General features: G+C 43.6%; 1 protein-coding gene across 2 annotated transcripts; it reads right to left on the bottom strand.

Moving 5' to 3' along the window:
- Nucleotides 1-10,840: 10,840 nt before the first annotated feature.
- On the bottom strand, nt 10,841-13,590 carry EIF1AD (eukaryotic translation initiation factor 1A domain containing). 2 transcript variants are annotated; one of them, XM_008590246.1, is made up of 6 exons: nt 13,370-13,590; nt 12,569-12,748; nt 12,318-12,426; nt 11,970-12,078; nt 11,749-11,799; nt 10,841-11,159 (listed from the first exon to the last, which is right to left on the bottom strand). In XM_008590246.1, the coding sequence occupies exons 2-6, from the start codon at nt 12,653-12,655 to the stop codon at nt 11,015-11,017; spliced, it is 501 nt and encodes a 166-aa protein (XP_008588468.1). In that variant the 5' UTR covers nt 12,656-12,748; nt 13,370-13,590; the 3' UTR covers nt 10,841-11,014. The 2 variants fall into 2 exon arrangements, with proteins under 2 accessions (XP_008588468.1, XP_008588467.1); XM_008590245.1 differs by having other exon boundaries at nt 12,569-12,772.
- Between the last annotated feature and the right edge of the window lie 375 nt (nt 13,591-13,965).

A 13,965-nucleotide genomic window follows, 5' to 3' on the forward strand; every position in this document is an offset into this window, starting at 1 on the left:
ATCAGTCAGGTCCGGCCGGAGGCCTTGGAGAGTCTCGACTGTTTCGAGGCAGTCATGGGCAGGCTCGGTTGGGTTGTCATCTGGAAGGAGGGTAGCTGGATTTAGAGCCGTGGTTTTTAGGAGCTGATCTAGAAGTAAAGCCTGATACTGGGTGAAGCAGGAATTGGTGAGCCAATGTTCAGGTGCACTTTGTAAGAGAGTCTGTACAGAGTGGGGGGCCACTAAGCACATGTCTTGTTAACCTCTTTTACTAGTAAAATAGTTGCCATTAGTCTCAGAGACAGGTTGGCGATCCTGCGGCTACACCGTTCAACCTCTTGGAGAGGTAGGTGATAGGCCTCTTCTATGGTCCCAGGGCTTGGGTGAGCACCCCCTTGGCAATGCCTCACATCTCGGCAACAAACAGTCTGAAGGGCTTCATCAAATAAGGTTGGGAACTTTTTAAATCCTTGGGGGAGGTGAGTTCAAGTTAATTGTCCTGAGTATCCTCTCCTAGGGTCAGTCCATTCAAAGGCAAAGAGAGGCTGGCTTACTTTGGCCAGCGGGAGGCTGAAGAAGGCATCCTTAGATCTAGCTTTTTGGTTTGTTTCTCTTCTGGCCTATCTGTCATTAAAGACCTTCTGGGCAATTTCACAATTTCGACCAGCTCAGATAACAATTTTCCTTTAAATCCTTCCTGTCTTTGAAGCTTTCACCTAATGTCTGGGGCTGACTGGGTAACAAAGACAATATTTATTGCCTGCCAGTTTTCTGGGGTCTCAAGGTCCACAGGAATGTAGGTCCTGTAAGCCTCCATAAGGTGTTCCAGGAAAGCAGCAGGGGTTTCGTTTAGCCCCTGAATAGTTTCACTTACTTTTGATAGGTTAGTGGGCTTCTGGGCTGCTGTGTGGAGTCCCCTAAGGAGAGTCTGGTGATACAGGTCAAGAGCTCCTTTACCTTGGTCCGTGTTTGGGTCCCGCCCATGTCTGTTAGAGGGGAACATGCATTTGAGGCAAACGGGATCATCAGAGGGTCAGCCATCGTGACCAGTAACAGTTTTCATAGCCTCCCTCTGCATCCACTTGCGTTCTTCTGACATGAAGAGAGTCTGCAGGAGCTGCTGACAATCATCCCATGTAGGCTGGTGGGTAAAGAAAAACAGTCTCCAGGAGAGAGATGAGGCCCTGAGGTTTTCTGAGAAAGAAGGATTTTGATTTTTCCAGTTGTAAACCATGAAGGGAGCCTGGTCTTGAGGAGTTCAGGGAGGCAAGTGAACCTGTAGGAGTGGGAGGGGGATTTGGAGGAACAGCAGGGAGAGGGCTGCTATGCAGTGCCACTCCGAGTACGCAGAGGAAGAGGAAAAGATCAGGTGCGGGAGCGAGAGGGGGGTTTGGAGGAACGGCAGGGAGAGGCAGTGCTGCTCCAAGTATGGGAAACAGGCAAAGAAAGTCCAGAAATACACCATAGTTCTGGTCAACTGGTTTTTAACAAAGTTGCCAGAGCAATTCTTTAGGAAAAATCTATGTGTATGCCCTGAAAACTATTTACACTACCATTTAAATATTTTATTTATATCTACCTAAATGTTGATTCTGACAACTGTTACACTCTGGAGTTAATAAGGCTGTATTTTTTTTTTAAGTAATGAACAGAGTATGTTTTCTTAGTTGCCTAATTTACATTTTTTGAGGTGTTTTGTCAGTTAATACTTTCAACCAACTTAAAAGTAATGTTTTCCCCATTTTCTCCATGTGTGGAAAGATTACAAACAAACCTGTATTTAACAATAAGGTCAGCATGACGTAAAGTAACAAAAGCCAATAAATCGAAAATGAGGTTGACATTCTGGGACTAATCTAGCAGTCCTACAACAGTTTTTCAAATTCTTTTCTTTGGTTACAATATATTCAGAGATTAAATCATTGCTGTTACGAACTACTGCTATTTAACTTATCATCAACCTTCCCCAAACTTTTAAGTCGTCTCCAGTGAAGGGAGAAGAAATTATTAAAGGAAATACTCTTAGCTTGTTTTCAATTTTTAAAGCCACCTCGGGTCTTCAGAGGCGTCAGAGAGTACGGGAGGCACTGTGGGGGTTGAAGCCTTCTTCAGAGAAGCTGGAAGAGAAGGCTTAGTTAAAAGCACAGATGGTGTTCTATTTCCATTCACCTGGGACATTTTTTAAAAGCATCTTTTTAGTCACGACGGCTTGTCAGAGATTATATCAATCCAAACCTGTATTTCTCCCACTGACCTGTTCAGAGGAATTTTGTCCCATGTGTTATATAAGACCACAGGTAATGACACACAAAACCACACAACTGGCAACACAAAAAAGACAGACAAGTGGCCACGTCCAAAATTACTCTAAGATATCCACAGACACAACAATCACAAATGACAAAGATGAACAAGAAACACGGAAACACAATTCCTATTGACTTGCAAGTCCCAAACCCAAATTGATTTGCAAGTCCCAAATCCAAATCCAAATTATCCTGGGCCCAGTGATGTCTCGGGAGCCCAAGGACTAGGGAAGTTAATGTTGCGTCCAGCCTCCCACTAAGTCCACCAATTGGTGCACCATCCCTTACTGAGATCTCACCTACCTGGGGAGATAGTAAAGTGCCCTGTCTGCTTCCAGGGAGAAGAAGAGAAACAGCTTCTCTATCTTCTCCTAGGAGGTAAGTGCAGGGAGGGATATACTCAAGAGAGAAAGTATCTCGTTGGGGCCTCCAAAATGTTGTGAGGCACGCTCCCACAAGAAATGCACTTACACGCCACTCGTGCAGAAAAGGGCAGTTTATTCACTCCAGCTGGCCAGCAACCGTCTCCTAAGGAGCAACCAAGGAAGAACAGCCTCGAGCCTTGGTCTTATGGGGTTTTTAAAGGCAAAAACTACATCCTGTTGGCACACGGGTTTGTCCAGGTGCACAAAGCAAGCTGGGGAGCTAGGTCACGGAGGCTGAGAATGAGCTATTCGAGCAATCAAGTGCACAAGTTTTCATTGTGTATGGTTCCTGTTCCCATGTAATAGTTCACTGTGTATGGCTCCTGTTTCTATGCAATGGTTTTTGTTTCTATGAGAAGGTGAATGGTTTCTCATGCAGAAGCAGGGGGTAGTCTGCAGTCAGATGGGGGCAAAATGTAGTTACTTAGGTTAAGAAAGCAATTCTACAGAGCAGATAGCGCATGTTATGAGGGTGTGGGGGGCTCTATTTCAATATTATCCAGTCAAAACGAACTACAGCAATATACAGAATCACAGCAGTGTAACATTAAATATGTCAGCCCCCAAATAAGACATACAGCACGTTATCCTTTTTATAAAATTAAATACCACCTTTAAAAACATTTTAAGAATACATATAGATACAAGAAAACCATATAAGGAAGCAAGGATACATGGAATTCAAGATGGTTACCTTGGGTGGGAGAATAGAGAACAGGATGGGCGGGGCAGGGTGGGAGGGTGGAGGCACATGCTGCTTGTATTACTGTTAAGATTCAAGCTTTAATTTTGTGGTGGTGGGTTTGAAAGTATTTAACATTTATTAAACTAAATAAACTTTTTTAAAGTTAACTTTTAAGTAAATATTTAAATATAATTTATGGGCCACATGGTGCTGATAACACCAAGGTCAAGGGTTCAGATCCCTATGCCAGTCAGCAGCCAAAAAAAGGCGGGGTGGGCACCAAAGGAATCATAATGGTAATTAGAAACACTCAAAACAAACTATAATTAAAATACTAGATACTTCCCACTCATCAGGATGGCTACTATCAAAACAAAACAAAAACCAAAAACCGAAAATACCGAGTGTTGACAAGAATGTGGAGAAATTAGAAACCTTGTGCACTATTAGTTGGAATGTATGGAAAACAGTATGGTGATTCCTCAAAAAATTAAAAATAGAATATGATCCAGCAATTCCACCTCTGGGTATATATCCAAAAGAATTGAAAGCAGGGTCTCAAAGAGGTATTTGTACATCCTTGTTCACTGCAGCATTATTCACAATAGCTAAAAGATGGAAGCAACCTAAATATCCATCAATGGATGAACAGGGAAAAAAATGTGGTGTATACACTCAATGGAGTATCATTCAGCCTCAAAAAGAAATTCTGACACATGCTGAAATGTGGATGAAGCTTGAGGACATTATGTTAAGTGAAATGAGCCAGTCACAAAAAGACAAATACCACATGTGCCACTTGTCTGAGATACCTGGAGTAGTCAGACTCAGAAATAGAACGGTGGGTGCCAGAGGCTGGGGGGGGAGGGCAAATGAGTTGTTAAAGGACATGAAAATGTTCTGAAACGTTGGTTGCACAAAAATGTGAATATATTTAACACGACTCAACTGTGTGCTTAAAAATGATTAAAGGGGCAAATTTTGTTATGTGTATTTTACTACAATTTTTAAAAATCCACCAGATGTTAACAAAGAGCTGCATCAAGGGATATTTTAGCATTTTATTTACCTTAAAAGGTAAGACTGCGGGCCGGCCCGTGGCTCACTCGGGAGAGTGTGGTGCTGATAACACCAAGGCCACAGGTTCGGATCCCACATAGGGATGGCCGGTTGCTCACTGGGTGAGCGTGGTGCTGACAACACCAAGTCAAGGGTTAAGATCCCCTTACCAGTCATCTTTAAAAAAAAAAAAAAAAAAAAAAGGTAAGACTGCTCCACAGATTAACTATTAATTATAAAGGGAAACTAGTACTTTATAGGGAAACAATCTAGAAGCCATCTCCTTATTTAGGTGATCAAAATAAGCATCAGGGGCCAGCCCGGTGGCGCACTGCTGCAGTGCGCCGCTTGGGAAGCGTGGCGGCGCTCCCGCTGAGGGTTCGGATCCCACATACAGACCGGTTCCCACTCACTGGCTGAGCGAGGTGCGGGGAGCAACGCCGAGGGTTGCGATCCCGTTGCCGGTCCCGGGCCGGTATGGGCGCGACACTGAGGGTTGTGATCCGTTGCCGGTCATGAAAAAAGACAAAAAGGAAAAAAAAAAATAATAAGCATCAACAGTCTGGCTAATCAGCTCAGTTGGTTAGAGCATAGCCTTGTAACACCAGGGTCACAGGTTTGGATCCCCATACTGGCTGGCCATCAGAAAAATAAAAAAACAAGAAATCAGCATGACCAATAGCTAGACATCTGGTCATTGTGTGCCTCCTGACATGCACTAAGTACACAGTGCAGTAAGCACACAGGGGGCGCAATAAGAACACACCTCCTCCATGCTGTTGGTGCTAAAGCTGTTTAACCTGAATCTAAAGGTACAAAAATGATCACACAAATCCAACACAGGCATTTTTGTAAGATGACTGGCCTGAACTCACCAAAAAAGACAATTTTATGAAGGACATACAGTAAGGGTTCTATTCTAAATTAAAAGTTGCTAAAGAGATATAACAAATGTAAAAACTGTGTGTATGTGCAAAGATACAGAATGTGGCAAAATGTTATAAATTGGTAACTTGTTGACGGGTATACGGGCACTTATTTTGCATTTTTTTTTTTTTTTTTTTTGTCTTTCGACTTTTTCTGTGTCCGGCAACGGATCGCAACCCTCAGTGTTGCCCCCGTACTGGACCGGGGACTGGCAACGGGATTGCAACCCTTGGCGTTGCTCCCGCGCCTCGCTCAGCCAGTGAGCGGGAACCGGTCCGCATGTGGGATCCGAACCCTCGGGCGGGAGAGCCGCCGCGCTTCCCAAGTGGCGCACTATCCAGTGCGCCACCGGGCCAGCCCTTTGCATTTCTTTAGGTTTAAAAATTCCCTAGGGCTGGCTGGTTAGCTCAGTTGGTTAGAGCACGGTGTTGATAATACCAAAGTCAAGGGTTTGGATCCCCAGACAAGCCAGCCTCAAAAAAAAAAAAAGATAAAAATTCCCTAAATATTTTGGGATGGTGGAGGAAGTAAAGAAGAAAATTAATGAGCTAAGTATCCAACCAAAAGGATTAGAAAAAGAACCACAGAATAAACCCAAAAAGAGTATCAGTAGGTGGGAAATATGGTGGTAAAAGGAGAAATTAATGAAATAGAAAAAAGCTACCAATGAAAGGCAATGACAACAAAAAGTTGGTGCTCTGGAAGGACTAGTAATGAAGCTCTCCTGAGACTGACGGGGGACAGCAGAGAAAACACCAACAATATCAGATATAAAAGAGGGGACATAACTTCAGGTACAGTCAAGATTACAAACATAAGGCAATTCTATAAATAACTTTGTGCCAGTAAATTTGATATCACAGTTAAAATGAGAAAACATGAAAATATTCTTTCCTTGAAATATAACTGACTCAAGAACAGAAAACCTGATTAATCTATTACCACTAAAAATCTAGTTCAAAACACACCCCCGGCACCCCTCCAAAAAAGGCCAGACGTGGTTGATTTTACAGCAAGTTTTACCAGAAAATTTAGAAATGCAAAATTCCAATCTTATATAAGCTCTTGTAATGAAAATAAAGAGAACACTCTCCAATTCATTTCATGAAGTTAGCATAACTTTTATATAAAAACCAGACAAGGACAATATAGGAAAGAAAAAAGTTAAACCACCTCACTTATGAACCTGGATGCCAAAATCTGCCCCCGCCCCCCAAATATCAGAAAACCAAATCGATGGAAAAAGACAAAAAAAAAAAAAAAGAAAACCAAATCGAACAATGTAATGAAAAATACATCATGTCTGTTTTACTCCAGAAATGCAGGAATGTTTTAACATGAGAAAATGTGAAGATATTTTACCACATTTACAGATAAAGAAGAAAACCCATGTGGTTAGCTCAGATTGCCATTTGTGCTCCTTAGTACATGTATAAGGGTGACTGGATGAAAGTGAGCTGGGCTGCGTGGGGAAGCCTTACTGGAAAGGACCTGGCTGTAAATGTTGGTCCTAAAGTGATAGAGGTGTAGAGTGTGAAGGGCCGCACACTCTCAAATGTAACTGCAGGAGGGGTCAGTACCATGAGACAACCAATCACATGGACTGGCCACAGCATCAGGGATAAAGGGCTCTCAGAACAGTCAGCTTGGCCTGGGTAATCTATAAATACATAGTTGGATCTCACCACCAAGTTGGGAGAATAGAAGTAGAATTCAGCAGAGACAACCAAGACAAACAAGGAGAGCGTCCTGAGGAATCGTGCTGGCCTTGGATCAGCTCTGCCTGAAGTGCCACTCTCAGACCTCAGGCCAATGGGTCCTTGCTTGAGTCTGCTAATTTGAGTTCGATTTTGTTGCTTATAAGTAAGAAAGTCCCAAATAATACAAATATTAAGCATAACTTTTTTGCCTAAAAAGTTTAAATATACATGAGATATATGACTCTACAATGATATAAATTACCAAAACTGACTCAAAGATAGAAAACTTCAGAGACAGAATGCCACAGAAGAAACTAAAAGGCAGTTAAAGATCTATCTTTAAAAAAGACACCAAGCACGGATGTTTTTATAAATAACTTCTACCAAATTTTGAAGAAACAAATTCCTGTTCTATAAACTATTCGAGCCTGAAGAAAAAGATAAAACATCTTCAAACCCATTCTATACGGCTAGCATAATATTAATATCAACATAGAACAGGGAGATTATTAAAAAAAAAAAAAAAGTGAAATTGGCCCAGGAATAAATATAAAAATCTAAATAACACACTGTAAAACTAAGCAGGATTTTTATCAGAATGCAAGGTTGGTTCAACATTAGGAAAACTATTAATGTAATTCAGTACAATAATAAAGTGAAATTGGCCCAGGAATAAATATAAAAATCTAAATAACACACTGTAAAACTAAGCAGGATTTATATCAGAATGCAAGGTTGGTTCAACATTAGGAAAACTATTAATGTAATTCAGTACAATAATAAAACAAAATCTTTTTATTATCTCAATAGATGTCAGCATTCATCACTGTTGAATAAAAGAAATAAACCCTCAAGCTAGGAACAGAAGGAAACATCTTCATCCTAACAAAGACTATCTACCAGAAACCTAAAGCAAGAGTCCTATTTCATGACGAAAACACAAGAACCATTAAAACTAAGAGAGGAACAATCAAGAGGCCATTCAATATTATACTGGAGGTCCTGGCCTCCGTCATTCACAAGAAAAAACAGTGTAAAGGATAAGATGAAACTGAAACTCACAGGATATGATTTGACTATCTAGAAAACAAAGAGAATCAACTAAAGAGCTACGACAACTAATGAATTCAATTAGATTAACAAGATGAGCAACAAAGATGGACGGCGTTCCCACATGCCAGTGATGATTACAAGTGCAATTTCAGAAGATCCTGTTCATAACAAGTAACGAGGAGTTTGTAACAAGTAACCAGAAATTTGATAAAACTTCTAAATCAAACTAGAAATGTATTAGAAAAGAACATACATACCCTGCTTAGGACATAAAGACTCAAAACTGTTAAGATAATACTTCTCCCCAAATCAAACTATTTAAAACCATGCCAATGAAAATCCCAACAGGACCTTTAGATGAAAATTGACAAGTCCATTCTGAAGTTCTTATGTAAGAGAAAATATGAAAACATGAAATGGCCACAAAATGGCAGGGTGGGGGTGGAGGAGCGGCCTAGCAAGTATCAATCAGACTATAAAACATGGTACAGGCACAAAGACCAACGGGGTTAGATTAGAAATTCCGAAAAGAGATCCACATATAAGCGCGTACAGGAATTTAGTTTATTTTTTGAAAAGTATTTCCAGTGAGAAAAGAATGAACCTTCAATAAATGGTATAGGGACAAATGATTCTCTTTAGGGAAAAAAAGATAAAGATAAATATACACACACATACATATCTTTAACTCATCTGGTTTATGTATATATATATATATATACACACACATACATATCTTTAACTCATCTGGTTTATGTATATATATATATATATACACACATACACTTTATACACGTGTAGACGCACACAAATATATATGCACATATTTAAAGCTACACTAAGCAAACATAAGAGAAAGTGAATGAAAATCAGATAAATGACATACACTTTATACACATGTAGACGCACACACATATATACGCACATATTTAAAGCTACACTAAGCAAACATAAGAGAAAGTGAATGAAAATCAGATAAATGAAGCGGTAGCTGGAGAGGATGTGGGGATCAATACAGGTTTTCCTGATTGTTTCAGAAACGAGATTCTATAGCACATTTGATGCTAACACATATAATAGAGAGAATGATAAACAAAAAAACAGCAACAACAAAAATACCCCAACAAAGTCCTTATGAAAAAAAGAGAAGAGACAGCCTCCAAAGCTCAAGAGGAAAGGCTTAAGTGCCATCAGCTTACAACAGGAAGTAGAAAAACAGGAAGATGCACAAGCACATTTGCAGACTTGGTAATGAGGTGTGAGTTCCCTCCAATGGCTACTAATTCTTAATGAAGTATGAGCTGTGGTCAGTAATTACCATGGGAACAGAGAACTGGTAGATGAAATAGAAGTTTTGAAAGAGACATCCCAGAGTAGATCAGCTGGGCAGTGCTGAGTGTCCACTTGAGGTTTGTAATTATGAATTTAAGGTACGACTGGTGAGCCAGGTTGGCTGTTTTCTAGCGTGATAATAGTGACTCGGGTTCAGGCAGAGATGAATGATTGGGTTCACCCAGGTTTAGGGTTTTACTAGATGAACAGAATGGAGGCAGACAGGAGTGGAAGGTGTGGACCATGGGACTGATGCTGCTCACGGAGGGAAGTGAAGACAGGAGGTTAATGGTGAGAATGTCAGGGCTGATTTGGAGGATGAGGATAAAAAAAATTTGCAGAGGAGGTACTCGAATAAGGAAGAAAGCCAGAAGGTGGTGAATGTACAAGTATTTAAATTCAAAAGGTGCTGCAATTCCTAGTGATGTCAAGGGTCCAGGGAGTGACTAGGGATACATATTGCAGGCCGGAAAAGAAGACAAGGGCATTAGTGGTGGGGACATCAAGGAACTTGGGAGCCATAGGGTTGAACAGCTCCATCCATGTGATAAAGAAAATAATGACACAGCAGAAGCGGAAGACTAAATCAGTAGGACGTAAACTCTTCTATGACTGAGCAGTGACTAGGTCAATGCCAGTGTTGAAGAGGGAGAGCATACAGCCAGAGGCAAAAGGTTCGAAGAAGCGAGATGACGCGGTTTGCAAGAGGGCTGGTGGAGACTGATGGTCTGAGTAGCCACAAGGAGGCCACCAACCCTACCTTCTCATACTGAGGCACAAAAGGTGAGGGTAAAAAAGTCGCCTCCATTTAAAAGGTTACTGAACAACCAGGTTTCCAATAAAATCAAGAGATGGACGAACCATTCAAAACAAGGCTAAATATATACAGAGGTTTGCTGACCACATAGCATATAATCTGCAAGTGGCAGATAGTTAAGGATGGGAGAGCTGGGGTCCGACCAGGGGATGCACACAGTAGCATGGAGGTGAGCCCTCCCATAGTAACAGATGACTAAAGGCAGGGAAAGCAGCTCACCAGGCACCATGGGATTTGTCCTGAGTGTCTTTTAGAGGCAGGTGGGCAGTATGTCCTAGGGCTGTAATCCTGAATGTTTGAATCCATATAAACTGCAAGCAAGCAATGAAGTGGGATTGCTCCCACTTGTTAAATACATACAAGGAGACATCGCACAGGGCCTGACACTTCCTAATTGCCCAATGAGAGAGAAAGAGAACAAACTACCTCAGAAAGATTCCAGCCATTCCCCATTTACTTCCTATTCAGCCCACTGGCCCACCAAGCCGCCACACCAAGGAGCAGTTTTGTACATAACCACAAGTCCCCCTCCCCACAGAGAGCCACTCAGACACCAGTACAAGTCACCACCCACTAGGGGTTTAATTTTCCAGGCCAGAAGGTCAGTTCAGACAGGGGCCCTGCCTTGTCCCCATCCCGGGGTGAAGATCTGCAGAGCACTATGGGACTGTCCAAGCCCAGAGTTGCTAGGGACTAGTCCCTGAGCAAGTAGAGAAGTGGGTCCCAGGACCTCAGGGTGCCTCCTCCTCTTCACTCTCCTCTTCACTCTCGTGATACTGTCTGCGGTTGGTGTTAACAAAGAGATCAGAATCATCTTCAGAGCTGGACTTTTCTCCCGATGACTGTGGTTCGGCTGGGAGTTCTGGTTGAGTCTGTCTGTGTGGAGGAGGAGCAGAGTTAGCCCAACACCTTCTGGGAAAACCAGATTTGCAATTAAGGAGTCCCAAAAAGGAGGACCATTTGGCCAAGCTGTCAGGGCTCCAAAGGCCTGCCAAAATGCAGCACCCCCTTAAAGACTAAAAGAAGGGATAGAGTCAGAGCAAACAGTGGAAAAAATGGCCAAAGAAATAGGTAAATTCCCCCTCCCCCCAAAGTTTGCTACAGCCATTGGTTTTAGTTAGGAATACTAACAGTGGACCCATGTTATATACCAGGTACTGTACTAAGCAATTTTACAAGCATTGCATCCTTTAATCTTCACAGAACTCCCATTTTATAGATAAGGAAATAGAGTCTTAAAAGACTAACTTGCTTACAGCTGCTGAGCTATAAGTGGCAAAGCCAGAATTTTAACACAGGGTATCTGACTTTGAAGCCATACTCATAACCACATATTGTAGCACATATTTAGGAGCTATCACCATGTACCCTATGTAGGGAGAAAAGAAGGCTCTATTTTTCCTTCAAGACACCAAGACACAAACCCCTATTTTCTGTCTTCTCTACCCCAAGATTTGTTCCTTACCTGTTCCTGTTGCTGTTGTGTTTCTCAGCCACTTCAGAGAAGGCTTCAGGCCTGTGCCAAGAGAAGAGCCAGGATCAGAGAGGACAAAGACATCTCTCAGCAAAAAGCTTGTTCTAGCTGTCCATGCCTGGGATGCCATAATCTCCCCTCCCCCGATTCCCTAGCTAGGAAGTCAATCCCCCCAGAAGCAAGCACGCCAATGACTGAGGGGACCATCCTACCAGAGCCCCTCCTTCTGTAGAGAGCGCACGTGGTCCTTGCACAGCACAAAGGAGATCTCGGCCTTCACTTTTTCTCCCTCTTCAATGGGGTCAACAATGAGAAAGTCCCCTGTAGGTGAGAAGAGAAAAAGCAAAGTCAGGACTGCTTGCAATGCGGAAAGCCAAGGCCACAGGAAATGGTTCTGTCTCCTAGAGGGCTGCCTCTCTCACCTCTCTTGATCCAGAGGGTCAACAATGAGAAAGTCCCCTGTAGGTGAGAAGAGAAAAAGCAAAGTCAGGACTGCTTGCAATGCGGAAAGGCAAGGCCACAGGAAATGGTTCTGTCTCCTAGAGGGCTGCCTCTCTCACCTCTCTTGATCCAGATGTTCTTACGGTATTTGGATGGCATGCTCACCAGGAAGTGCTGCCCTTGGGCTGTCTCCACCTCATGCAGATTGTTCCCTGGGGTCCTGAGTACCTGGTCCAGGAGAGACAAGAATCAGTCAGCCTCATCAGTCAGATCAAACACAGTCTGGGCTGCACTGAACCCACCCCCACCCCAGGAGCCCAGAGGGAGTGGAAGGGTTTGAGGCAGAGCAGCTTGTGTCCAGTGCACTCACCCTCACAATCTGCTGCTGGTCGGAGGGCACCATGTGCTCCCCCAGCACCTCCTTCACCACATGCTTCCTCTTGGTGGCCTGAGACATGCTGAGTCCTGTCCCAGGGTGGTTTGGGATGAAGAAACCGTCAACTCCTCCTCCTGAGTTCCTTGGATGGCAGGCTCAGAACCCAGGACTGTTCTGAAGATGGGGAGGGGCCTTTTACTGAGGAGTGACACAGTGCCCTGGTAAGAACATGGGCCTTGAAGTCTAAGTGCCTGGATTCAAATCCTGCTCTGGCTGTTTCCCAACTTTTCAATTTCTCTAGGCCCAAGAGAAAATAGCTAACTCAACATTGTTAAGTACTTAACATAACCTACGTCATATAAAAATAACTCCTGTTACCATAAGTTCTGGCGTGATCATAAAACTGTACACGTGTTTCAAAAAAATCATTCTGACAACCTCTCCGGAAGGCATTTGAGATAAACTATCTTTCTCAACATGCCTGTACATCCCACGTCTGGTACTACACAACACAGATACTCAATCTCTCAACACACTACAGGCAGAGAACAATTAGGTGACCTCTGCGATGGTCCAAGCCAGGAACGAGTTACTTTAAAGGTCGAGGTAAGGATTGGTCTGCGCCATTTGCCGTATTTCTAACTTAGGTACGTAGAAGACGAAAGTCGGTACCACCAAGAGTGACGATTTCCAAAGCAAACTCCGACGTGTCATCTCTCGTTGCCATCTCCTGCCTGCCTCCCTCCCTCCCTCCCTGCCTCGGAAGAAAAACCCTCAGGAAAGACACACACTTACCCCGGCTCTCGGCTCCCACTGGCAACCTCGTTTTCCAGGATGGACTCTGAGAGTGGCTCGTCCTCGACCCACTTCAAGACTGAGCCAACGAAAGCACAGAAAAGGGACTTGCCGGCGGTGACGATGGTAGCGCCAGCTTGCACTCAGGTCGCCGGCGTCCCCGGTTCCCACCAGCCGACAGCGACGCGAGCCTGAGTCGGACCCTTCTGAGCGCCGTACTTCCGGTGCTCTCTCGGAAGCCTCCTGGCCATTCTTCCCCTCTCTTGTCCGTTCCTCTAACTCTTCCCACCGCCAGGTCGGCCAAGCCGAGGTCCTTGAGTTCCGGGCGCCGGGCAGCAGGGAACGGAAGTTTTCTTCTCGGACCTTCTCTCCCTCAAACCGGAAGAGCTGACGGAGAAACTAGGTCACAGAAGGCGGCTCGGCTTCCCGCGAAGGAGGCTGTGGAGGCCTTGCGGGCCTCAACTCTATGGCTCTACGTGGCTAGAAGTGCCCAACTTGGATTTTCTTTTTTAAAGGCGGTTCTTGAGGCGACCCGGAAGCGGAAACCGAAGAAAGTTCTAGTGGATTGAGGTATCGGCGGGAGCGGCCGGTTGGCG

Source organism: Galeopterus variegatus, unplaced genomic scaffold (genome assembly GCF_000696425.1).
Source record: "Galeopterus variegatus unplaced genomic scaffold, G_variegatus-3.0.2 Scaffold5943, whole genome shotgun sequence".
NCBI lineage: Eukaryota > Metazoa > Chordata > Mammalia > Dermoptera > Cynocephalidae > Galeopterus > Galeopterus variegatus.

Bases quoted from the DNA above. Each gene is read 5' to 3' on its own strand.
- EIF1AD (XM_008590246.1), bottom strand. From the start codon at position 12,655: ATGTCTCAGGCCACCAAGAGGAAGCATGTGGTGAAGGAGGTGCTGGGG. The intron at 12,427-12,568 runs GTGAGTGCACTG...CTCCTGGACCAG, and splicing joins ACCAGCAGCAGATTGTGAGG to GTACTCAGGACCCCAGGGAA. The intron at 11,800-11,969 runs GTAGGATGGTCC...CTCTTGGCACAG, and splicing joins CTACAGAAGGAGGGGCTCTG to GCCTGAAGCCTTCTCTGAAG.